General features: G+C 47.6%; 1 protein-coding gene across 10 annotated transcripts in view; it reads right to left on the bottom strand.

The window, feature by feature from the left end:
- Ppfia1 (PPFI scaffold protein A1) overlaps nt 1–24,947 on the bottom strand; it is an 86,944-nt gene that overhangs the window by 25,837 nt on the left and 36,160 nt on the right. For 5 of the 10 annotated variants that reach the window (XM_029479208.2, XM_029479209.2, XM_085841126.1 and 2 more), the window contains exons 3-18: nt 18,376–18,477; nt 18,041–18,205; nt 17,397–17,471; nt 16,964–17,065; nt 16,572–16,790; nt 15,021–15,167; nt 13,489–13,623; nt 12,378–12,452; nt 11,948–12,031; nt 10,751–10,882; nt 8,309–8,371; nt 7,716–7,795; nt 5,540–5,675; nt 3,463–3,686; nt 2,294–2,525; nt 263–292 (exon numbers count right to left, since the gene is read on the bottom strand). In XM_029479208.2, coding sequence (XP_029335068.2) covers nt 263–292; nt 2,294–2,525; nt 3,463–3,686; nt 5,540–5,675; nt 7,716–7,795; nt 8,309–8,371; nt 10,751–10,882; nt 11,948–12,031; nt 12,378–12,452; nt 13,489–13,623; nt 15,021–15,167; nt 16,572–16,790; nt 16,964–17,065; nt 17,397–17,471; nt 18,041–18,205; nt 18,376–18,477 — 2,001 coding nt within the window. The remainder of the gene's footprint in view (nt 1–262; nt 293–2,293; nt 2,526–3,462; nt 3,687–5,539; nt 5,676–7,715; nt 7,796–8,308; nt 8,372–10,750; nt 10,883–11,947; nt 12,032–12,377; nt 12,453–13,488; nt 13,624–15,020; nt 15,168–16,571; nt 16,791–16,963; nt 17,066–17,396; nt 17,472–18,040; nt 18,206–18,375; nt 18,478–24,947) is intronic. The other 5 variants (XM_029479213.2, XM_029479214.2, XM_021166032.3 and 2 more) reach the window with 3 other exon arrangements.

The following is a 24,947-nucleotide window of genomic DNA, read 5'->3' as shown; positions in this document are numbered from 1 at the left end:
CATGAGCTCACTGTGGGCTAGCCCCAGCTTTCCCCAGAGCATACCCCTGCAGCTCTGCCTCAGGAACTCTTAAGTCTCAATTCTGAACAGCAGACAAGCATGCAACAATCAGATACAGATGCTTCTGCCCCAGTATTTCAGGAACAGGCTTCCCACATGACCACCATCATGACATGCTGGGAGATGTCAGTTACTTCTCTATACATCACAGTAGCGTATCACTCAGGAGACACGGGGTGTGTAAGGTCAGCAAATGATTTACCTGTCTCCGGTGCTTCCTTAAGTCACTAGGCTGACAGATGCGTGTGAAGAAAGGAGAGAGAAAGCAGGTTTACTGTACACATAGGGGAAAAGACTCAAGGACCAGTGAGGCAAATTGCTAAGCAGGACCAGAAGGACAGACACAGATTGGACACTGAGAGGAAACATCACTGGAAATAAACATTCTCAAGACAGTTAAAAATGATGCAGATTTCCCAGGAGGCAACACTAGTTGTTACTTGGCTAAGTCTGAGTCTGAACATAGGAATGCATTAAAATCTAGCGGACTTCACTGAGCCAGCCTCCGTAGCTAGTTACAAACACACTGGAATGTAATAATTCCTCCAGGAGCTGTTACATTATCTGTTATAAAGTCAAACAAATGAGTTAACCATCTACTGGACATTAATGTAAAATCCCTACCTAGAATTTTATTTACAGTTTTTCAAAACTATGTTGAAAAACTATGTTGATTGTTTAAAGCAGTAAGAGCAAAGGCTCCCCTGTGAGAAAATGTATGGAATAGTGGGGTACCAGGGAGAGCCTTTACATCTTACAGTATGCACAGCTTCTGATGATAAGTTTATTGAAGACAGCAGCAGGTAGCTGAGAGTCATGTGACACCAGAACCAAAAGCCTGTGTACAGCTTCCATCAGTATCACACGAGGTTTGTCATCTCTGCATACAGGACACTCCCCTACAGAATCACAGGCCACACACCACTTCCTGCCTGTGGACACATGCAGGATACACAAAGTAACAGAGAACAAATCATGAAAAAGCCCAACAATCCATTCTTCCAGCATGTTGTAGCAGATGTGCACTTAGGTGCCCAGTCATCTGAAGGAGCTGGAGGAGGACTGTCGAAGCATATGGTGTTAGATAGGCACACAGACAGGGATCTGGGGACAGGATCATATGGAAGCAGACTGACAGCCAGCAGGTCTAAGTTGAAAGAAGACACACAACTATTCTTAAAAAGTGCTTGGAAAGAGCATAAAAGCAAAGACCATGTCATGAAAGGTGACATCTTACCCACTACACTAATGACACTTACTACACAGTGCATCAAAACACAACAGCCTATACTATTGAACATGTCATTAATGTGATTCCACCATTTAATTACATGGCCACTGCCAGTGCTGTGGACACTGCAAATGAAAGCAGCAGCAAAACAAGTGCAGCAGGGCAAGCGGGTGGCTCTCAAGAAGTGCAGCACAGCAGGTGGCTCGTCTGAGGTCAATATGTGCCCTCTCAGGACCACACATACATACCCTCAAACAGTCACTAGGTGTCCTGAGATCCGCACACCTGGTCACAGAATTTCTGGGACAAAGTGCCCCAGTCAAGTGGGACCAGTCAAGATGCTTATCTGTTCCAGCACCATAGCCCATGGGTTTTCTGAGCGGCCCTTGTGACTCTGGGCTTAGAAACACCCCTCCTGTGAAAGGCTAAGGGACTCCTTTGCACATTTTTAATAATGTGTTGGGGATGGATTCCAAGCCTGGCACAGGCTAAGCAGCAATCCCTCGCCTCCATGCCAGGCTTTCTGTACCTCTTCCCACATGCAACGCCTCTCCAAAGTTACCTGCTGGAAACAGGCAGCACAGCCCCTTCTGGCTGGCATCAGACCCCTGCCTAGCATCCCAAAACTAAGTGGTAATGTGCTGGTCTGGTCATTGAAGTATTTTATGTTAACTATACAATATATATTTGTATATTATGCTTTTTTATATTATAATTTATATGATTAACTTATTATATGTTAATTTACAAATTTACATTACTGAGTAACTAAATACTAGTTAACTTAAAAAAAAAAAAAAGAAAAAAAAAAAGACAGGTTCTCATGATATACCCCGGCTAACCCAACTCACTACACAGAACAGGTTAGACACAAATGCACAGAGATCACCTGCCTCAGTCTTTACTCCTACAGCATTTATAATCTGGAACCTCTTGAAGGAAGATGTGATTTCCATGTGTAACCCTTCCCCAGCAGGCTGAAGTAAAAAAGGCCCCACTTACCAGAGTCATGACACCCAGCCTGTCCACCTCCCGGGCAGGACTGTGAGGGACCCTTCTTGGTGTGGACCGACCACTGCCTGGAGGAGAGGAGCCAGCAAGCGAGGAAGCAGGGTAGGGAGGGATGGAGCTCATTGATCTAAAACGACCAAGATTGTCCAAGCTTCCACTGCCCACTCTGCTCTCGATCTCCTCTGCCCGCTGCTCTGTATTCTCCTTCTCTTCTTGTATCAGCCTAAAATACAAACAAGGCCATACTTCACCAGGAAGCCCTGTGTGTGTAAACAAAACAAGCGAACTCCAGCTGGGGTCAGGGGGTCCTGTGTGGAAGCCCAGCAGCTGGAGGCTACAGCAAGAAAAAGGTGCTTTCAAGACCAATCTGGGCTACAGCAGGAGACCCTGCATCTAACACAGAACACTGGTCAGACTGCCTCCCTCCACTGAGAGCTACAATGCTCCTGTGCTCTCACTTAACACAGGTGAAGGTATGCTAAGCACCAATGGCAGAAGAAAACCCAACTGCTTCTGGTCCACAGCATGCTCATCACTCACTCCCTCAACTCACACACCAGCATCCTGCATGTCCTATGTTTGTCCATCAAGGAACAGCTCTCAGTAGCAAGGGAGTGATTTAGGCCCTGCTTCTCTATGCATGGAGGGACAGAAGAGTTTCATCTCCCTCAGTATGGTGCAGGGGGGAGGGGTGTGGGCTGCCAAAGGTAAAAGCTATCTTAGAACCCTAAATGCTCTGCTGTAGGAGGCTGTAAAGGGGATGCTGATTCCAAGTATGCAATACTCTTCCAAGAAAGCAAACTCCTGAAAGAATCTTCTCTTTGGTTCTCAAGTGTACAACATCCTAGGCCTCATCATAACACCCCTACCCCCGTTTCCTCTGGTTGCCTCCCAATCTCCTTCTTTCCACCCTCACACCCCCACAACATCCACTCCAGTCTCATCCCCATCTTCTTCCACCTTTTACTTTCTTGTTTGCTGCTTATTTTGAAACAGAGTTCTATGTAGCCAAGCTGGCCTCAAAATCACTTGTAGTCTAAGCTGGCCTTAAAATACTGCTTCCTCCTGCTTCCACCTTCCAAGTGCTGGGATGTCAGATATACGCCACCCAACCCTGATCCTTCCTATCCTGTGTCCCCTGTATATACACAGATATATACCTGATCTCTTTGTTGATAGCATCCAGCTGTTCCTGAAGCATCATGGCCAGTGTCTGGGCATCAGCCTGTCCACTGGGTGACAGCAGATCAACTGAGCTGAGCAGTGTATCTCGGTCATCTTCACCATCAGACACATCGACATCACTCTCAAATGCCTGTGCCACATTTGCCAAGACGCTGGCTTGTTGGGCCCGTTCCCAGTCCTGCTCATTGAGGGTCTGCACCTACCAACAAGAATACTATGTCTCAGCAGGCAAGAGTGACAGCAAGTACCCTAAGGGCAGGAAAGGCTGCTATCAGAAATGTCAATGTTTTAATTCAGGCCAAGGCTTTGGGAAGATACCTATGTGCCTGAGCAGCTGCTGCTAAACAAGAGGCACCTGACAGACAGGGAGGCTGGGCATTTTGGAGCACACTTGTAATCAAAACACCTGGGAGGCAGATGCAGAGATGGGTGTAGATTTGGCGACCAGACTGGGCACATGCTGAGCCTGTCTCAAAGTGAGAGAGCAAGCACGCATCCTGTGATAGTAATGCCTAGAACATTAAGCATCTATATTCAGGTCTCCTGCTTTAGTGCAAATTAAACAGGAAGCCTAGAGCACATTGAAGGGGTGTGCTCAACTGCCATAGAATGATGCTCTGGGTATGAGCTTCCAAGCCTGGTATTGATAAGCACCAAGAAAAGCCAGAGGAGGAAAGCAAGCAGGCACCTGGACACAGCCAGTGGCCCATGATGGAGTTTCCAGGGGAAAGGGTTGTACAGAGAAAAGCCCTGTTGTGATCACTGCCCATAGCAGCCAGTGTTAAATCCACTGGGTGGTTAATGTTTCCCCTTTCCTCCCCTCCCAGATGTTCTCATCTTTCCTCCAGAACACTACATCCTCTTTGGTACCCTCTCTCAGCTGGTTTATCCTGAGATAAGCATACAGGCCCCCATCTCTCATCTTGAAACACAGACAGAAACTGCAAAACCTTATCCTGCCCCAACCTCCCACCCAACATCCCACTTCTTTGCCCACCAGCAAATCCTCTCCAACAACTGCCCATCTATCTCTGTTCCTTTCTCTCCACTTCCAAGGGTTCAAAGTGGGCAGAGCACCTTCCTCCAGAAGAGCTGCTCCATGGCAGTGCCAACCTGCCATTACCAACTGTCTTGCCCTTCATTCACCTGCTTGTCCATGCTGCCTGCATGCACAGGCACAGGTGCTGGCACCGGCTTGGCTACTATCCTCCCTGGACAGTCTTCTCATATGAGCCCAGACCCACCCCTCCTGGCTTGTTCTCCTAGCCTGTAGCACTCACAGTGACAGCCTGGCTACTCTAAAGTTCAGGTGTCCATGGTACCCATTTCCTTGGCATACACTCTAGCAATATGAAAATAAACTCCTCTCTCCAAGTGGAGGACAACTCTTATGGTTCCCATGTGGGGACAGACCATGCCTCACAGTAATGGAGAAAACATGCCTGACATCTTTTCAGACCAGGAAGTGAAACAGACCTAGGTTTCCTCCTGGCTTTCTTCAAATGTGAGCTCGGGGAGTCCATGCAGGTCCATCAGCAAGGGCCTCTGGTCGATACTACATCCATCCACACTACTAAGACTTCACTATCTATAAGCACCTGAGTCCCTGAGTTATGCTGCCTCTGACACCTGAGGCCCATGAACTGCATGTAGCCATGATGTCAGCATGAAACTTCATGGTTCTGGCCACAAAGCACTACCTAGGTACATACTGTACTGTTCACTGCTGTAGCTGTGCACTTCTCTTGACCTCATGGCAATCCTCCTGCCTCAGCTTCTTGAATGCCAGGATTATAGATATGTGCCATGTCATCACATCTGGCATAATATATTTTTATTTACTATTTCAAGTACATACTAATTAATTAGCATCAACTTAAAGGATATCTTATCAAAAATTCTGTTCTTAAAGAGAGAACTAAAACCAAAAAGCAAGCATACCCTAAAAGCAAGCTCTTAGCCAGAAAAGCCAAGGAAAGGAACATGGGGGAAGAAGGAGACCGAGAGTCTGTCCAAGAGGAATAGGTGACGTTCCGCAAGCGGAGGCCTTGCCTTGGAGGGCTCGTCCCGCAGCGCTGCCAGCCGGCCCTTCTGGGGGCGCCGCAACACTGCACTGGTGCTGTAAGCATCCACATGCCCGTCTGCCACAGAGAACCTGAAGTCCGGGACGCTGCCCAAATGGGGTCGGCTGAAACATGGGAAAAGGTAGTAATCAGAAGAAAGGTAAAGTATCAAGTTGGAAAGGTCTCTGTGGAGTCCTCCTGAACCTGTCTGAGAGCTCCTGACTACCCAATCCTGGCCAGGAAAACCCAGCCAGCTACTACACTGGGAGAAGGAGGGTGTGACCATGTGAGGCCCACTGAGAACCTTCTCCAGGTGAAGGTCATGCAAGGATGCCAACTGTTGCCATCACCTGCCCTGTGGCTTTTCTGCTGTGCTAAGTTCAAGCTGGTGGTCATAGCATTCCTGGAAGGAATTGAGGCTAGGGTTTAACACAGTGGTGCACAGGACAACACCCTGGGTTGAAGAAAACTCTAGAAAAGGGGACAGGGCTGAGCAACCAAGGTGGATCTGACGACTAGCTGTTTCTATAGGCAACATGTGGAGAAAGCAGAGCAGTAGGAGCTCAGGCTCAGCATTCATTCTCCCTCCTCTCAGTACTGCCCTAAAACTTCCTGGGAAAGAAAGTAGATGCCCTCACTTCAGAACTTCTTCAGAGGCCAAGGAGAACACAGAGATAACTCAGGGAACTCCCGCCTGAAGCTGCACAGGGGACCAGTGGGACTTCACAACTCATCCCCTTGGCAGCACTGACCCCCTCATCTTCTCCATGTTTTTAAGATGTGAGATTCATGGTTTCCTTTTTAACTCGTACTTCCCTCCCAACTCCCTCACCTCTTATTCCTCAGGAACCTGCTCTGCCTCAGCATGATCTCAGTCAGAGTTGTAAGTTGAGGAGCTGAGCACAACTCCGTGTTAAGTGCAGGTGACTCTGGGATCTGGGGGCTGCTAGCCCTTCCTACTCCCCATGTTATTTCCAAGCTTACCTCCCAACTCTCTCCACTCCATGGGGCAGGTTGCAACAATGTGACTTACTTCACTGTCAAGTCCTATGAAACTAGCCAGGGGTCCCACCAGCTGCTTAGTGTCTGAATTCCTCCTATCCGGGGCAAGGCCCCACCTATGCAAACAGGCCCGATCCCCTCTGATCCACCCAATGTCTCAAGGCCATGTAAAAAGATAGTAGGGCTCCCAGAACCAGTCGCCCTCCTCTCCTATCACTCTGCAGGCTAGCCAAATGTGAGCATGCTTCCTTCATCTTAAGTCCCCTCCTTGCTTTCATACCTAAAACTCCTTTTAGAAAAAAGTCAAAGGTGGGAGTATAATGAATTTGAGGCCGGTCTGGGCTACAACAGGAGACCTTATTTCAAAGAAAAAAAAAAAAAAGTGGACTTGCCTCTGTGGGTACATGCACTCGTTTGCACACAAGTTTTAAACAAGAGAGCAAGCTGCTTACTGGCTCCCAACAGCAGGTCTGTTGCTGCCACAGTGATACCATTAGTCTCTCCTTCACTTTGGCCATGACTGCTCTGTCCCATGGCCCTTGTCATATCTTTCAGTGCAGGGACCCACCTCTCGAGACTCTCCCTCTGGCTTTGCACTGAGGGTTTCTAGATCTATAAGGACATCATCTCCTGGTGTGAAGTAGGTCAGGTAAGAAGAGGCTGCAGGAGGCCTAGCTGTATAACACAGGCCTCCCAGTCTCCTTGCCTGCTCCAAGGGAAATCTGTTTGCTATCCAATGGTGTCACCTCAGTAAATTCTACTGAAGATCAACTCTCATAAGAAATAAAACCAGAAAATTAAGACCCAGTGAGAACTGCTTCTAAAAGACAAAGTGCTTTAGAGCTGTGCACTAAGCAATGTGGCCTTGTCAGGAGCTGAATCCTTCCATGAGATAGTTCCAAATGTAGCACCGAAGCTATGAAATGAACTCTGAGCAGCTGCCCACGGCACTCCCTCCTGCAGTGGGACTCTTCTATGAGGCCTGTCCTTCCACTCCAATTATGTTCTCTCTCCTGTCACATCACTGGGCACCTCAGTCAGCACATCCAAATACTAAGAGGCCTCTTTCCACCTTCTGGAACTCTACTTGCTGCCCGCAGAGACAGCAGCAAGCCCTTGCATACCCACAGAGCTGAAACCTAGTCCATCTGTGACCGCCATACCCATGATGGAGTGAAGGACCTCTCAGTCTCATCTGCTCCAGTTCAGCCTTCAGGGCTTCAATAGTCACGACAAGTTGGTCCTAGAAAACAATAAACAGCTTCCATGGCAACTCTCTCACATGGACTCGGCCCCTATAAGGTACATTTCAATTCTGAGAACACTTCCTGAGTCCTAGAGTAAGCAGAACTTGGGTCTCCAAATCGATGGATGCCCTAGTAAATGAAAAGCAGTACTCCTGGTGATAAACAAGTTAAAAAGGGGGCAAGGCCAGGGTGTAAAAACTGCATAAATGACCCACCTGTCCTAGCCCACAGGCTGCCAGTCCTTATTGTCTTCCACCTCAACCCACACAGAGATCCCAGCTGGCCCTGTCTCTTACAAGAGACTCATGCTTTTAGTCTCAAACAAATCGCCCAAGGACCTAGGGTTGCAGAGATGTGCACAACATATTCAGCATGCTCTCCAATGGGCTGCACACAGTGTGGACTAGAAGAGCCATGAGGAAAGTTGTCTCAATTCCCTCCAAACACCTGTGGTCACTGTAATAACTCAGTTCTTCCTAGAATTCTCATTGAGTCAGAGAGTGAGGTACCTTATCATGCTGGGTCTCTTCTAGTTGCTTCTTTGCATTTTCAACTTCCCTTAGTAGAGAATTCTGAAAAAGAAAATGTCCCTTAGTAGAGAATTCTGAAAAAGAAAATGCTGGTTCTTCAAAATGTTCCATGTAATAAATTGGCTACACTTGCTTAAACTAGAGAGCAGCCCTGAAGGAAGGGCCTGGTCATGGAAGGCACCAAAAGCAGGGAGGGCCACAGCCCAGTCAACCAATACCAAGCACGAATGAGGTCAGATGCTGCTGTGTCTGTCCCTGTATGTACAACCTGTGTCTTCCTACAGCAGGCCTGCCACACTCAGTGCCATGCTCATGGTGCAAGGGCTTTTGCTGATGCTGCTTAGCTTTTTAGGTTTGTTTTTCTGTTTGTTTGTTTGTTTGTTTGTTTGTTTAAGACAGTCTTGTTCTGTAGACCAGAGCAGCCTGTGACCTGCAGCAATCCTCCTGTCTTAGCATCTGAGATGACAAGTATGAGCCATCGTACTTGACCTTCAGATTTGTTTTCATAACTTCTTGTAAGTGGTCTACAGTGACTTTTAGATTTGAGTATTCACTGGCCACTTAGGAAACATAAAGTTAAGTTTCACATGTAAAGTTTAAGACAACACATTCCTATCCAAAGCCAGGCCCCACATTACCACACACCAGGACTCTTGAAACTCAGGCAAAAGGATCAGTTCAAGACTATTATTAGACTAAGGCTATTGTGTCTAAGCTATTATTAGAACTATCTAGAAGGAAAAAAAACTTTAAAAACTTATCCATAGCCAAAGGTAACGCTTGGGTGAGGAGGTCAGAGTAACTATTCTGCATGGTCTCTAAGGGCACCCTCCCATCCTCTCACAAATATTCATGTGTTTCCACCAGCACAACCCCATGCAAGTACTGCCCTCAGGATATCTCTAAGCTACATCTTGAGAGAACAGTACAGCTGGGGCAGGCCATCTGAAATCTGAGCCTAAGTGATGCCCACCAGGGCCTCTCTGTGGAGACCCTAAACCTCAGTGAGTTATCTGGGGCCTTCCATGAGGCAAATCATAAAAGCCAGGCTTAGCCTTCTTCCAAATCAAGAGAAGCAAAGGCAACTGCTGAAACCTGGGAGTACCTACCCTGGAGCCGATTAGATCCCTTCTGTTCTGCCATGCTCTTGAAGCACAGCATGTGTAAGGAAATGGAAATTGACTCTCAATCAAAGTACAGGTAAGGATGAGGTTTGGCAAAGCTAAGCTCTAGTATAAGGGGCCTGTGGGCTAAGTCAGCTAGAGCCCACTTCAAAAAGGCGGGTGTGTGTGTGTGTGTGTGTGTGTGTGTGTGTGTGTGGCAAAGTTTCACTGTGCTGGCTTCTTTGTATCAACTTGACACAGCTCAAATCCTTGTTGTCAGAGAAGAAGCAGCTCAATCGAGAATATCCCTCCAGGCAGTGGTGGCGTACCTCTTTAATCTCAGCACTTGGGAGGCAGAGACAGAATTCTGAGTTTGAGGCCAGCCTGGTCTACAGAGAGTTCCAGGACAGCCAGGGCTACACAGAGAAACCCTGTCTCAAAAAAACAAACAAAACAAAAACAAAAACAAAAGTGGGGGTGGGGGGGATAAGAATTTCACTATAAGATCCAGCCAGAGGGCCCAGCTCATTGTGGGTGGGGCCACTCCTGGGCTGGTAGCACTGGGTTCTGTAACAAAGCAGACTGAGCAAGCCATGAGGAGCAAGCCAGTAAGCAGCCCCTCATGCATCAGCTCCTGCCTCACTTAAGTTTCTGTCCTGATTTCCTGCAGTGATGAACACTGATATGAAAGCACAAGCCAAATCACTGTTTCATCACAGGGTTGGCAACCCTAAGACACTAGGTAGTCCAGGATGACCCCAAACTCAAGAGTCTTGCCTTAGCCTGAGTACAGGGATCAGGGTGGGCAGCCCCACACCCAGCTTAAGTAGAATGGTACTAGAACAAAGGCCACCATTCACACATGAGCTGACTATAACTGCTTGTGAGGTATGATGAGCACAAAAGGATATGACTGCACCAGCACTAAAAGCCAGATGTATTTTATTTCCTGACCTCTGTGGAAGCCACAGGCCTTCTCCATCCTACAGGTCAAGACTGGTCCTCAACACTGGTTAAGGTTATTCTTATTCTTCTAGGGGCCCTGGCTTGATTTCTAGCACCACATAACAGCTAACTGTAACTCCAGTCCCAAGGGATCCAAGGCCCTCTTCTGACCTCCTTGGGCACCAGGCATGAGTACATAGACATACATTCAGGCAAAATACCAGTACACATCAAATAAATTAAGGAGGGGATAGACACACAAACAGCACTCAAACGGGAAGAACCACTAGATGGCAAGCTAATGTCCTCCCTGTCTGCAGGAGAGCGTGTCCCGAGCGAGTCTCCCAGGGAGCACAGCGGCTCATCTGATCACCTTGTCCTCCAGCGCCGCCATTCTCTCCTTCAGATGCAGCTGTAGCCTCTCATTGGATTCTGAGAGCAGCTTATCCACAGTGTCAGACAGGCGCTTATTATGTTCCTCGTTCATCTTTTCTCTCTGCCTTGCCTAAAACAGAAGGGGAAAGCTTCCAAATTCAGGCTCACATCCAGCCCTTCAGAAGCACTGGACCAATGGTCATCAGAGGCTGTGCTCCCATCTTCTCATCCCCAAGGGGCTTTCAAGTGGCACCTACCTCTGGGAATGAAACACTCGGGATAATCCTAGACCTTTGCTACTGCCTTTGCTAAACCAAAACCTACAACTGTCTCAAGAGTGTCAGTAGTCTCTAGCTCTCAAGTGTACTTAGCAGAGCTCCATGAGAAGAGAGAAGAAATTTGAGGGATCAGTCTATCTGCATATTGACCCAGGAATTTCTCTGGGTGTAAATAAAAGCTTGGGTCTAGGTTTAAGGGGGAAAAAATTAAATTTACAAAGTGAAGGCTGAACAAGCTGATTTTTAATCAGTAGAGTTGCAGGCCATCTCTGCCTATAGTCAAAACTACAAATGACAATGTAGTAACTCTGCAATGGGCTAACACAAGGTTAGAGCTGTGCCTGTTCAACACACACTCAAGACGACCTCACTCAGTTCTCGACACCTAGACAGGACTTAATTTCCAAGGAAGGCTACACCAGGCCCAACAACCCTGTATGGAGAATTATGCGTAGTAGCACCTTCCAAGGCTCTCTGAGTATGCCTGACTGCCCCATGGGAAGAGGCTTCCCAGGAAGGCACCTGACAGCCTTTCTTTGAAAAGTGTGCTTGTTTCTTTTCAAACTGGACACTCTCAAAGCCAAACAGCTGAAAGTTCAAGTGTGATATGACAGTCTGCTCAGGGTTCTGTAACACTGAGCCTCACAGGTTCTCTGACAATGTGCCTAAGCCTATGTTCCTTAAGACCTAATATAGGAGCTTAAAATCATCACTTCCCAGTACTCCTAGTTCTCTGCAGCTTTAAACAGATGGAAAACACTGGCTGCTGTGCTGTGCAAGGGTTCCACAGTCACACACCCATGCTTCCTCCCTCCACAGTATGCCTTGGCAGGTAGGGTCCAGGACTGCCTCTTGTCCTGTGTCTGGATGCCTCTGCCTGTCCCACCTATTAAAGCCAGCCTCAGCCCCATACGTACCCGCTGCAGCTCCTGATTTTTCTCCTCCAGCTGTGCCTCCATCTGCCGCAACCTCTCTTCGATATTGCCATGTCTCTCCTCAGCCTGCCGGTAAAGATAACACAAGCTGATCCTCTGCTCATTTCCATGCACACTGGCTACAAACTACTGTAACAGCAGCAAGCACCACATGCTTTGTGGACCATGTCAACCCTGGCAAAAGGACAACACTTCCTCATATCCATCAGCACCTCCTCGGTGGCTTCAATGTGTACACTGTGCAGTGACCAATCCATTCGTGCTGACCTGAAGCATCGTGGGTGCTAGTGACTGCCTTTCTGTGTCCCCCACCCTGCCCTGCCTTGGACAACCCATCCCATTCGCTGAGTGCCTCTGGTGGTCAGCATGGAGAGCAGGAAGCAGCAAGCACAAGCACAGGACACAATTCTACCTTCCTAAGCTTGGAAGTAAGCTCCAACAGTTTTGCTTCCTTAGCAGCTGAATTCCCAGAAGACAAAGGACCAGACTATAAAGCAACAGGACAAGAAGGACAGCAGGGAGAAAAGAAACCGAGACTTTAGGAGGGGACTACAGAGGGGAGGACCAAGGTACTGTTACAGCTGACAAGGACAAGGCGTCCAGAGCTAGATCCAGGAGTGGGGACAGGGCCCACACTCACCAACAGGATGCTGTCTTCATCTGGGTCCCTCTCCCATCCCTCCTCAGCAACTAAGACCAAGTCTGGGGGCTAGGACTCCTGTCAGGGATACATCCACAGCCTCTGTTCATGCTGTTGTGCCTCTAAAACAGTGAACCCAGTCATCACTCTGGAAGTTCCTGATTCCTGCCTACCCCGCTCTGGATGGTGAGGACCGGGGAATATACACCTTAACAGCAGTGGTGGTAAACAGAAGCAGTACGTTAGAAACACAATTTTAAGCATTGTAGTATGTACCTCAAGTTCCAGCTATTCACTGGCTAAGGAAGGAGGGTCACTAGAGGGAGGAGTTTAGGGCCAGACTGGGCTATAGTGAGACTTCATTTCAACAAGCAAATAAACCTTTTAAAGTAATTTCAAAAGAATGAAATTACTTAGCCAGGCAGCGGTGGCGCACGCCTTTAATCCTAGCACTTGGGAGGCAGAGACAGGTGGATTTCTGAGGTCAAGGCCAGCCTGGTCTACAAAGTGAGTTCCAGGACAGCTAAGGCTATACAGAGAAACCCTGTCTCAAAAAACAAAAAACAAACAAACAAAAAGAATGAAATTACTTAAAAACTGTGTGACTATCTTGAAAGACTAATGTCATCTTTCTGAGAGATCTGAGAAAAGCGACAACCTTTCTTCAAGTTGGTGAGAGAAATAATCCAAGCAGCTGTAACTCTTGGACCCCGACACCAAGGATAGCAGCATTCACCTGACAGGGTTTTGGGAACCCTGATTGGTGGTTGGTGGGGAACAAAGGTCTTGAGCTACACAGAAACCGCACTCCCATCATCCATGGATGCAAGCACACTGACAAAAACATCAAGCCTGCCTATGAGCCCACATGGCCCAGGCGCACCTTGGAGAGTGCAGCCACCCTCTGGGCCAGCTCAGCCTCCACCTCTGGCAGCGTCTCAGCTTTGCGCAGGGTCTGCTGCAGCTTCTGCTCGGCCAACTCCAGACGCTCTTGTAATTGGCGGTTCTTGTCTTCTGTCTAGAAAGGGCACAACCAGGAGTTCAGGCTGCTGCTTTAGACACCTGACAAAGCACCTTATGGCTTCAAGGCTTTATCTTCTTAAACAAACAAAGAAAACAAAACAAATATAAATTCCTATACATAAAGAAAAACTAGTTACTCTTGTGAGTTGCTCATTCTACAGAGAATGAGTCACTGTCCACCCAGAGTGCTGCCTGAAAGCCCAGCCTGTGGCAAACTGTTATAAAAATACTTGGATAAGAAATCTACTGCAGAAAATCTAAGTAAAGCAGGAAAGAACCTGTGCATGTGGGGAGTGAGACCACGGGGGCTACTGTCTGTGGACACGGTCCCCTTGCCCTGTGTGAACACAACAAACATTAGGCCTCACCCTAGTTCCTGATTCTAAGCACTGCTTCATGGCAGCAATTTTCACAACTGCCTAATTTATTTTTGGTCAAGCAATGCCCTTTGCCCTTAATAAATCCTTTCAAGCAGCCTGACTAGGTTTTTTTTGGTTAGTTCAATAACCTGAGAGCACACAAGAAAGAGGGTGATGGCTGGCTCCTATCACCTCTGACTTCTAGTGCTGCTGTTGAGTGCACAGTTCAGCACTGCCAGCAAGTTCTTACTGCTTAGTTAGTGAAAGACTGAAAAGAAGCAATTGGCTTCCAATGAAACAGAACAAAGGGGAGACAGTTCTGCGGGCAGAGTGCCTACTGTGCAAGCATGAGAACCCGTGTTCAGTCCCTAGTACTGACATTTTTTTAAAAGGGCTGGGTGCAGCAGCACATGCTTTTAGCCCGAGCGCTGTGGAGGCAGACCCAGCAGGAACCTTGGCACTCACTGCCCTGCCAGTGTAGACAACGTGTGAGCTCAACATTCAGCAAGAGACCCTGTCTTTGTGGGTTTACAACCACCTGTATGTAACTAACTCCAGCTCCGGGGGATACTATACATTCTTCTGAATTCCAAAGGCACCTGCACTCACACAAAGACGTACCCATATAAAATATACAAGATTAAAGATAAAAAAAATTTTTAAAAATCTTAAAAATATATTTTTAAAAAAATCTTAAAAATACATCTGAAAATAAAATAAAATAAAATAGGGCAGAGAGCAATAGAAAAAAGACCCCTGACTTTGACCTCTGACTGCCACATGCACACACCTACACCTACAGGTGCAAATGTGCAAGCATACACCAACACATACAGGCACAGGCACACATTAACGCTCATACCAAAAAAAAAAAAAAAAAAGGAACAGAAGAATCAAGGTTCTATAAACTGCTAAGAAGTAAGTCACAAGAAAAATGACGTAAGTACTTGATTTCCAACATGCAATTTACAAAGGAAAGGTCTTCGGCTTCACAAATAATTAAAACTAGAAAGGGGCCCACAGACCCCAGTACCTGTCGGTGCATGGAGTCTTTATTTGCAATTTCATTTTCAAGTTTGTCATTGAGGTCATGCACAGACGTGGCTTCACGCTGTGCGGCGAGGTAGCGTTTCTCAAGGGTGGTGATTCTCTCTTCCATATCCTCCTTCTGGGCCATTGCCTGTGTTGGAGATTCCAGAGGGAGACAGGGATGATAAACGCGAACTCATCAGAACACTCAGGAAACAGAGAGACACCAAACATCTCAAGCATGAAACTGCTGCTCCCCCAATGTAAACTGCTTTTACAACCAGAGTGAAAATGGACACACTTGAAGCATATTCACCCACATGATCAGCAGCTTTGTCTGGTTAATCTGCTCGTGTCACCAAGCATGTACTTGACTACACAATACTAATAAAACGCCCCATACAACACTTCAAGCATCCATGAATCTGAAGGCATCTGCAGTGAAGGTGTAGCCTGTGTCTGCCCAAGCAACAACCAGGCTTATAGAGCACTGTGGGTAGAACTGCTTCATTTTCTCAGGTAAGAGCTGGACAGACTCACAAACCTCAAGCATGTTGACAAAGAGACAGAAATCAGCAAGGCCAAAGCTACAAACCCCAAACCCTGAGCCCAGGACTTGACTTTTGGCATAGTTGGTATCTGTCTTCTATTCCCCAATTCAGTTTTTAGCTTCTTCCTTATTTCCTAACTGATTGTTGGCTATATATATAAATAAATCTTATTGCATGTGCATTGAAATAATGTTTTACCTGTATGTATGTCTGTGTAAGGGTATCAGATCCCCTGGAACTGTAATTAAATTACAGATAGTTGTGAACTGCCATGTGGGTGCTGGGAATTAGACCCAAGTTATCTATCTGGATGAGCAGCCATTGCTTTTAACCACTAAACCATCCCTCTAATCCCCTTACTATATTTCTTAAAGAGGCAAGTCTTAAAAGAACATCTCAACTCTCTACCACAGAAATAATTCCCTGTGGCCCAAGAACAGCACAACCTAGTTGATTCTCTAATTCATACAGTGTTTCCTTTGACCTGAATTCTTACAATAAATCACATTTATCTCCAAAACTAAAGCTCCCTGGTCTCACATGCTATAAGGTGGGGCCTCCTGGGATAACAAAAGACAGGTTCAGATGGAACAGAAAGAGCTTACAAGAAAGCATGCAGCTCTCATTTCTTTTCTAATGATCAAAGAGGGTCTTGTAATTTACCAAGGAAAACTGGTTATGAGGTGTATATATAAACAAACATTTCCATAGAGACCCTGATGGGCAGAGTGAACAACCTCAGTACTCAGCATACAAATGACAGAGGACAGCTGGCCCACCTCTTCTTGCCCCTACAAAAGCACAACTGACATCATGTCTGTGGGCTCTGTGAGCAAGTGAGAAGAAACTGAACACAAGAAAGAGTGCACTACAGCAGCCATGGAAGCATGTGATCCTCATGTGAAGGGTGCAGGAGAGAGGGTGCCTGGTGTATATGCCAAAGGTTCCAGACTATGAGAGCAAAAGATAGAGGGAGCAGGAAGCCAGGCGCACCCCACACTCACTTCACGGACTTCTCGCTGCAGTTTCGTATTCATCTCTTCAGACTTGATGAGGTCTTTTCTAGCTGTGTCCAGATCCTCTTCCAGCTCTGCTGCATGACTGGACAGGGAGGCCAGGCGCTCCTTCATCTGGCTCTGCTCTCTCGCCTGCCTGTCTATGACTTCCTGCAGCTCCAGCACTTTGGCAAGATCCTCATGACTCAAGGAGCCATCAGAAGATCTCTGAAAAGCACAGCCCTATGGCACCATTGGGCACACCACCCAGGAAGCACAGACCTTCAGAGGGAGGAACCTGTGTGCTCCTCAGTAGACACACACCTTGCCACTATTCCCCAACAGCCCCACATGGCAAAACAAAACCAGAGACCACACAGGAAAAAAAGCCAAGGACTTGCCTTGCCATTGGTGCTTGGTGCACTTTCCTGTTCGTGGTTTCCATCAAGCAGTCCATCTGTTAGTGTTTTCTTCTGATTATTCTGTTCTTTAAGAATCATTAGCTACAAAAGAAAAATTGAACTTACTAGCATGAGATCTTTATGTAAGAGAAATGAGCAAAGGTGGCCAGTGGCTTTGGGAGACAAGCGGCTCTAACAGTTGTGCAGTCAAAGACTCTGGGCAGAGCTCTAGAAACCATTTGTCATCTACAGAGAGAGAGATACTTGGGAGACAGACGCTGAGGGCTGAGACAGAATCCAGTGACCCCAGAAGGTTGATCTACACCTAGGAAAAGAAGTAACTTGCAGTGTCTATTACTGTCTTATACTTGTAAAGTTAAGTAACAAGAATCAACCCCTTGAGTTCCAATCCCATGACAGAACCCAAGCTTACCTCTTTGTGGGTGGCACCCAGCTCCTCTTCTAACAAGCTGCACCTCTCCAGAGCCACTCGTAGTCGCTCTCGTACCTGCAAGTGAAGGGCTGAGTGTGCACTTGGATTCCTGCTGTATGCCCAAGGCAACACAGCATTAGCAGAATACAGCAGACTGCAACTCTGCCGCCACTTCTGAGCCAGGCTGACTGGAACCTGGGAACCCTGCTGCCCCAGTCTCCTAAGTGCAGGGATTACAGGTGTGTATGTTTTTAATTTGACAAAATCTTGTTCCTAAATAAGTCAGACCACTAATTATTTTCTTTTTCAGGAGGGGAGGAAAAAGTTAAGATATAAACTTGCCACATAGCCCAGGCTGGCCTACTACTAATCTATGTAGCCAAGCAGGCTTCAACCTCTCAGCAAGCCTCCTTACCTCTCAAGGGCTAGGGTTATAGGCTTTAGGAATCATACTAGACCCAAACTCTTATTAGCACATTGATATAAAAATGTTAAGACATTCGAGTCAAAGATGCTTATCAGCTCATGGGCCAGTACCTTCTAACAGAGAAAAGCTTTACATAGAAGCTCCAGAAGCTACAAGCATGATCACAGTACCATGCAGCCCCCTGACAGGGCATACAGGTGTCGTGTGGTGATGGTACCTTCTCATCCAAGGCTTTGTGGTGTTCAAACAGTGACTTCAGGGCTTTCAGCACCTCCACCTCACTGGACACGCCTGCAGGTGACTGTGCCTGCCTCTTCACCACTGTCATTCGGAGAGAGCGCTCATGCCTGGAGACAAGGCACTCTAGGTGCTCCAACAGCAGCTGCAACAGAGCCCAACAGGCGGTAAAGTGCTCGCCTCATAGATAAGCACTATATTCACCCACAGCAAGGGAATATAAAGTCAACACAGCACGAGCAAAGAGCCCCCTAGGCTGAATTAAAAATGGGTTGATGACCCCTTGACAGAGTGGGAAGGGCATAAGTGACTGACCCTAGTGTTGTTCCTCTCTGCCTTCAGCTCGGCGATTTCTTCCTCTCTCTCCAGAAGCTGCTCCCTGCACACATTGAGTTCCTTCGTGAGCGCAGCAAACTCCTTGAGAGTGACAAGCACAAGAAAGATTGAATGAATTCATGTGCAAACAGAAATCTGAGAAAAGACTCCAAGAGCCTCCATTAGAATGCATTGTAAGGTGTCTCTGATTCTTCAAAGAAAAGGGGACTTGGAAGGTGTCTCTAGGCTTCCCTAGTAACCCAGACATTTCATCCAGCCCTGCAAACTTCCCTCTCCTATGTCCCAGGCATGGCCAGTAGGCATGGTGCCATCCAAGGCCACATCTTCAGCAACTTCAGAAGATCTTCAGAATAGAGTAGGTAAAGACACTGTTAGCAACTTGAACATTTAGCACCCCTGGAAACAGCAAAGGAAAAACCTACAAGGTGCCTGGTGCAGGCACTCAGGAGGCAGAGACAAGTGGATATCTGTGAGTTCGAGGGAAGCATGGTCTACAGAGTGAGTTCCAGGACAGCCAGGACTACACAGAGAAACCCTGCCTCAAAACAAAACAAAACAAAACAAAACAACCTTACAGCCTGGCCTGGTCTAATCTCCTCTCTCTGGGGCATTTCAGGGTTATTTAGTCTTCTAGGCAGAAAGTATGCCCAAAGGCAAACCTTAAAAATTTTTCCCAAGAACAAAACCTTTTGAAGAGATAAGGAGAACTCTGGGGGCTGACCATCCCACAGTGCTGCCCCAGGGTACTTTTCACACTGTCTACTAAGTGTTCAGGACACCAGGAACAAGCTGAGTATAAGCCATGTATTTAAAAGCTGGTTTCTCAATGAGCCCAAACCCTTGGAAATAACTGCTCAGAAGTAATCCACCTGCTGTTTCTCTGAGCTTTTGAAAGGAAGGCTAGTGGCCCACCTGATACAAAGCCAATCAGACATTCAAAGTATAAAAAGTGGTAGGTAATTTTACTTTTAAAATGCAGGCACAGGTCTTTGATCCAGGCAGGTGGATCCTGAGTTCAAGAGCAATCTAGTCTACAGAGCAAGCTTCAGGACACAGGGCTTCCCTGCTTTAAAACAAACAAACAAAAAACAGGCCATGTGTTCAACTCCCACCCACAAAGAACTGCTGCCATTCAGCCAACTGACTACCAGTCACCCACTCCAGCTTCATCATGCTGGCCCAGCAATGTTGCCTGTGCTCCAACGCTGTAGATGAAGACAGCCAACACTTGGAAGAGCTCTCTCTAGGGAGCAGCTTGAGTGAGACAGAGGACACAGCTGAGAGCCAGTAGTAGCCATTAGATTCCCTGGAACAGGAGCTACAAGCAAGTTGTCAGTTGCCTTATGGGTGCTAGTTAGTGAACTTGGGTCCTCTAATAAGCACAGAGAGTACTCTTAACTGCTGAGCTATCTCTCCAGACCCAGTTTATAGTGGATGAAAAAGAACAGCAGGCACCAAGGCTATTTATGTGCAGGTTGAGACTGTGTAGTCACCACTCAAGGTGACATGCCGAGCAATTCTGCAAGCCCAGGCTATTAACTGATATTGCCATATTTAACACACATCATAATCACTGAGAGTTCTGGTTTTTCATTTAAAATCTAACCCTGGGAACATGAGAGAACACTCAGCAATTATTTGGCAGCTGATAACCATCCATAATTCTATCTGATGCCTTCTTTTGACCTTCCTGGGCATCAGGACATACACGGATTACATACGTACCTGTAGGGAAAATACTCATACACATAAAGATTAACCCCTCCCAAATAAACTGAGCAAAATAAATCTGCATTTCCATTTGACATTATCAGGGTTCACTAAGAAACTAATATTAACCCCTAAAAGTAGTTCACAAATGTGGTCCACCATGCTTGGCTTGACCCCTTCCACACTTATGTGATGTTCTGTACCTCATACTCTGCCAGCACATCAATGGCACCTTTTAGTGTTTAAATTTTATTTTGTTGTTGCACTAAAAACATCCAATGATTATTCCAGATAGGTAGTCCCACACACCAAGTCAGAAACAGCCTGAGGATACTGTGCTGCTGAAATAAGCCAGACACAGTAGCTGAAACACTGTGGGAAATATGAGCGTCCTCATCTGAATCATGAAATTAAAAATCAAAACAAAACAAAACCCCAAACTGGGGGGGGGGGGGGGGGGGAAGAGGTAGGGGAACTTCACCAAAGGCAAAAAATAAAAAAAATTTTTAAAAAAGTCTATTTCTTGTCATTTTAGGACAGAGAAGAAAGAAAGAAAGAAAGAAAGAAAGAAAGAAAGAAAGAAAGAAAGAAAGAAAGAACAGTAAAAGCCAGCATAAAAGCCGACTCACACAACTAAGGCCACTTGCAGTCACAGCAGCTGCCTACCTTAGATCTAAAATGAAGGGAGCAATGTGGGTGGGGCAGTACTTTGTCACACCAGCACGCACCCCACTGTCCACACTAACACAAACTAAGAGAGAAAAGGGCTGTGAAGGAAGATGGAATATTGTAACTTGTTTAAGATCCCACAGCCCTGATCTGGGACTGAGAACAAAGCAGAACAGCCCCCAGGCATGCCAGGGCAGGGCTGTTGTTAAGGCATTCCTAAGAACATCTTGGCCGTAAAGATGAAAAGGTATTCAAGGACAAATGGGACTATATTATCTAAGCTAACACCATCTGGCCGGAATCTCCCCTCAATCCGAAGACAGGCAGGGTCATCTTATCTAGTCCACGCCATCTGGCCGGAACCTCCCTTCTATTACCCCTTGGCGCCGGGTACAAAGATAAGCCCCAAGCCCACCGGAACAAAGCTCTGATGCCCCTTTTGCTGATATGTAATCTTTCTGTTAATGAATCAATCCCATGCCTTTGTCAAAATTCTTTGTATTCTTAACCCTTTGCTTCTTTAAAAACCCCTAACTCCCGAGCCTTGTCGTCGATTCCCCTGCCTCCTGTGTGAGGTACGTGTCGACCCAGAGCTCTGCCAATAAAGCCTCGTGCGTCTTGCAACAAGAGAGGATTCTTGTGTTCGTGGGTGCCCTCTGTCTCTGGACTAGAGTGGGGGTCCCTAGGTCTGGGGTCCTACATCTTGGGGGCTCGTCTGGGATTTGGGGGGCACCCAGAACCCCAAGAATACCCCTTGGAGGTACGTCTGTGTGAGTTTGGTGTGTCTGAGTGCGGTGCTGCTGAATCTGTGTCTCGGTTTTCCAGTGTTAGTATTCTGGCAGCTGCCGCTGAGATCCATGAGGATCCAGTGTGTGTGCGCGCGCGGAAGGAGACGTCCTGAGCCGCAAAGCTGCAGCCCTGGGGAGACGTTTCTAGGGCGATCCTGGAGGAGGAAGTGCCCAGGGTCAGAGACAGTCGGGAAGACCCGGCTGTCCTTTGGCAGAGTGAGGGAGATAGAGTGCTCTTTCTGCCAGAGCGGGAGTGGACGTGGAATCCCACTCCGTCAGAGGTAGCGTTTGGCTGGTTGTACAAGTCCAGGCAGGGACGAGTGTGCTTGGACGTTCTCGTGTCCCTTGTCTCTGTCTTCATTTTGTCTCTGTTTCTGTTTTTTGTTATGGGTCAGACTATCTCAACTCCGTTATCTTTGACTGAGGACCATTGGACGGACGTTAGGGCAAGAGGACAAAACTTATCAGTAGTAGTTAAAAAGAAACCCTGGCAGTCTTACTGCACCTCGGTATGGCCCACCTTCGGAGTGGGTTGGCCTCAAGAAGGAACGTTTCACCTCCTCACCATTAGGGCCGTAAAGGCCGTTGTTTTTCAGGAAGGCTCCGGATCGTTTCCAGATCAGCAGCCGTATATCACAGTGTGGGAAGATTTAGCACGATTCCCGCCTGCCTGGGTTCGCCCATTTCTTCCACCCCTACGTCCAGGTACCAAGGTTCTGACGGTTCGAGAGAATGCTGAGAAGGAGAAATTAAAAATACTACCTGAAGGAGCCAGCGAGAAATCCACCCCACCGCAACCGGCGGCTGTTTCTAAAATCTATCCGGAGATAGAGGAACCTCCAGAATGGCCCGACTCTCTACCACCGCCTTATCCCCCAGTCCTCCAACCTGCACCCTTTCCCAGCTCCGCAGCCCAGCCCTCAGCTCCGGCGGCTCCACCTTTGGGTCTAGGGAGTGGGGAGGGAGGTCCCTCAGCAGGAACGAGAAGTTGGCGGGGAGTGCTCTCAGAGGGGCCAGCCGATTCTAAAATGGCGCTTCCACTTAGAGCTGTTGGAGCTCCCCCTACCGGCCAGAATGACCTACAGCTTCTGCAATATTGGCCGTTTTCGTCCTCTGACCTTTATAACTGGAAAGTAAACCATCCTTCTTTCTCAGATAATCCTACAGGGTTGATAGAGTCTCTGATGTACTCACACCAGGCCACCTGGGATGACTGCCAGCAGCTCCTACAAACCCTGTTTACCACCGAGGAGAGAGAGAGAATTCTCCTCGAGGCACGGAAGAATGTCCGAGATGGAGCTGGATGGCCGGTCCAGACCTCGGTCGAGATAGACGAAGGATTTCCCTTAACTCGCCCCCAGTGGGATTATAACACAGCACAAGGTAGGGAACGGCTGTCCAATTATCGACGGGCACTAGTTGCGGGTCTCAGAGGGGCTGCTCGAAGGCCCACAAATTTGGCTAAGGTAAGAGAAGTTATGCAGGGGCCAGCTGAGCCCCCCTCAGTTTTTTTAGAAAGACTCATGGAGGCTTATAGGAGGTATACCCCGTTCAACCCTACGACAGAGGGGCAGCGGGCTTCAGTGATTATGGCCTACATAGGGCAGTCAGCTCCTGATATTAGAAGGAAGCTGCAGCGGATTGAAGGATTGCAAGATTATACTATAAGGGATGTGGTTAGGGAGGCTGAGAAAGTGTATCACAAGAGAGAAACAGAGGAGGAAAAGTTAGAGAGAGAAAAGGAGAGAAAAGAGGATGAAGATAAGAGACACAGGAGACAGGAGAGAGCTCTGACTCGAATTCTGGCCACAGTGGTAGGTAGAGAAAGGGATAGGGCTAGACATACAGGGGACCTGAGAGATGAAAAAAGGCAGGGGCCAAGGAGACCCAAAAAAGACCGACCGCGCCTAGAAAAAGACCAGTGCGCATACTGCAAGGAGAAAGGCCACTGGGCCAGCGAGTGTCCTAAAAAGAAGCAAGGGACACAAGTATTGTCTCTCGGAGAAGGTCAAGACTAGGGGAGACGGGGCTCGGTCCCCCTCCCCAAGCCTAGGGTAATCCTAGAAGTGGAGGGGACCCCTATAAATTTTCTGGTCGATACGGGCGCAGAGTTTTCAGTGCTTAAAACCCCGCTAGGAAATTTAAAAAAAAAAATGAGAAAACCTTAGTAATTGGAGCCACAGGACAAAAGTCATACCCATGGACTACGACCAGGACAGTAGACCTAGAACGGAATCAGGTGACTCACTCGTTCCTGGTCATTCCGGAGTGCCCTGCGCCCCTGCTAGGAAGAGATTTATTGACTAAATTGAAGGCACAAATAACCTTTTCCCCTCCTGGGCCGATAGTGTCATGGGGAATAGAACAGCCTCAGACTCTAGCACTATCTCTGCAACTGGGAGAAGAGTACCGGATTTATCAAAGCAAGTCAAAACCCCCTGAGGGGCTACAGGACTGGCTTGATCAATTTCCCCGGGCATGGGCCGAGACAGGAGGAATGGGGTTGGCAAGACAAGCTCCCCCTGTAGTGATCGAGCTTAAGTCGGGGGCCACCCCCATTGGTGTTCACCAGTACCCTATGAGCAAAGAGGCACGAGAAGGTATAAGTCCTCATATCACCAGATTACTTCAGCAGGGGATCCTAGTTCCCTGCAAATCTCCTTGGAATACCCCACTGCTCCCGGTAAAGAAGCCAGGAACAAACGACTACCGCCCAGTCCAAGACCTTAGAGAGGTAAACAAAAGAGTACAAGACATTCACCCTACAGTGTCCAACCCTTATAGCCTGCTTAGCACCTTGCCACCTGAACGAACTTGGTACACTGTTTTAGATCTTAAAGATGCCTTCTTCTAAGATTGCATCCCAATAGCCAACCAGTGTTCGCCTTTGAGTGGCGAGATCCGGAGAGTGGAAGGGCGGGACAGCTCACCTGGACGAGGCTGCCCCAAGGGTTCAAAAATTCGCCCACTCTGTTTGATGAAGCCTTACACCAGAACTTGGCCTCTTTCTGAGTCAATAATCCACAAGTGACTCTGGTGCAATATGCAGATGACCTTTTGCTAGCTGCAGGGACACGAGAGGAGTGCGAACTGGGAACTCGGAATCTCCTGGTCGAGTTAGGTGAGTTGGGGTATCGAGCCTCAGCTAAGAAGGCGCAGCTATGCAGGACCCAGGTGACCTATCTGGGATACGTCCTGAAAGATGGACAACGATGGCTGACTGATGCCAGAAAACAAACAGTGATGCGGATTCCAACTCCCACCACTCCCTGTCAGGTAAGAGAGTTCCTGGGAACAGCAGGATTCTGCAGACTGTGGGTACCGGGATTTGCCACCCTAGCAGCCCCTTTATACCCCCTGACGAAAGAAAAAGGGGAATTTACC

This window comes from Mus caroli, unplaced genomic scaffold, assembly GCF_978045245.1.
Source record: "Mus caroli unplaced genomic scaffold, Mus_caroli_1 scaffold_8, whole genome shotgun sequence".
Classification (NCBI taxonomy): domain Eukaryota; kingdom Metazoa; phylum Chordata; class Mammalia; order Rodentia; family Muridae; genus Mus; species Mus caroli.
The sequence above is the reverse complement of the archived record's forward strand: the minus strand, read 5'-3'. Positions and strand labels throughout refer to the sequence as shown.